The sequence below is a fragment of the Arachis ipaensis genome, chromosome B02, assembly GCF_000816755.2.
Source record: "Arachis ipaensis cultivar K30076 chromosome B02, Araip1.1, whole genome shotgun sequence".
Lineage (NCBI taxonomy): Eukaryota > Viridiplantae > Streptophyta > Magnoliopsida > Fabales > Fabaceae > Arachis > Arachis ipaensis.
The window spans coordinates 90,931,436-90,932,611 of record NC_029786.2 but is presented as its reverse complement, the minus strand read 5'-3'; the positions used below and the strand labels follow the sequence as shown (position 1 = coordinate 90,932,611).

At 49.7% G+C, this 1,176-nt stretch overlaps 1 protein-coding gene across 1 annotated transcript in view; it reads right to left on the bottom strand.

Moving 5' to 3' along the window:
* The window catches only part of LOC107625702 (UPF0503 protein At3g09070, chloroplastic), a 4,183-nt gene extending 3,029 nt beyond the window's left edge, over nt 1-1,154 (bottom strand). The window contains exon 1 of the mRNA XM_016328396.2: nt 5-1,154. Coding sequence (XP_016183882.2) covers nt 5-903 — 899 coding nt within the window. The 5' untranslated portion in view covers nt 904-1,154. The remainder of the gene's footprint in view (nt 1-4) is intronic.

Below are 1,176 nucleotides of genomic sequence, written 5' to 3'. Positions count from 1 at the left end.
TCCACAGTCGCCGGAACCGCCGTCAACGACGCCGTTTCGACGCTTCTTCATCTTCTGTTTCTGCCTCCATTTCTGCAGCTTCTTGCTGAACACCGAAGCCGCTGACCAGAGACTACCGGCGATCTTGGAATCCTTCTTTGGCTGTGAATTGGAAGAATCGAGATCTATGTGGTCCTTCATTGCCTTCAACTCTTGCTCTTCTTCTTCAACAACAATTTCCCCAACTCCTTCTTCAATCACATTCACATTGGGTTCCTCAAGAGCCCTAATTTCGTCGTCTTCTTCCTCAACCACGTCGTTTCGCTCGAGATTTTCTTCTTCTTCAACTACTAGTTCAACTTCTTTTACCTCCTCCTCCTCTTCTTCTTCTTCTTCCTTTGTTTCAACTACTGATACCTGATTTGTTGCTTCAGCTTCTGAAGCTTCCTTGTTCTGCTGTGATTTCTTCTCCGCCTCTTGCGTGAAGAGATTCCAGAGTGTGCTATTTCGAGCCCTAACGTCGCAGGATCTTCTCTGCGGCTCGAACGCGCCGGATAAGGCTTCGTTCTTGGAAGCCGAAAACGATTTCGTTCGACGGAGCTCCGGCAAGAAAGAAGAGGTAGGCGGCCTGCTGCTGGTGGTGTTGTCTTTTGCGGAGGCAGTGGAGGAAGGACGGAAGATTGCTCTAAGTGCGGCGGCAGCGGTGGAGGAAGTAGGTGGCTTGCGGGGGAGAGGAGTGTTGGAGTTGGTGTTGTTTGGGTTGAGTTCGGCGAGGCGTTCACAGAGGCATTCAGGGCAGAAGCCCGTGAATTTTTCTTGAGGGTGGCGGGGGCAGGTGCGAAGAGGTTGTGGTTGTTGTTGCTGCTGCTGCAATGGCGGTGGTGGCGGTGGTGGTTGGTGTGATGATAGTGCTGTGGGATTCATAACCGGAAATGGTATGTGGTGGAGGAATTGTTTTGCAATGTGGTCATGTTAAAAGGGAAAAACAAAGAGAGAGAGAGTATTGAGTGTGACTGTGTGTGTTATGAGAGAGAGAGTGCGTCAGTGCGTGTGAGAGTGAAGGTTGCAAGGAAGTGTTTGGTTCCGTGCGACAGCGAAAGAACAAAAGGAGAGAAAACAAAGTGCAGGTGCAGACAGAGAAAGAGAGAGGGAGGGAGGGGAAAGAGAGAGTAAAATTTATATATTGTGAAAAGGAAA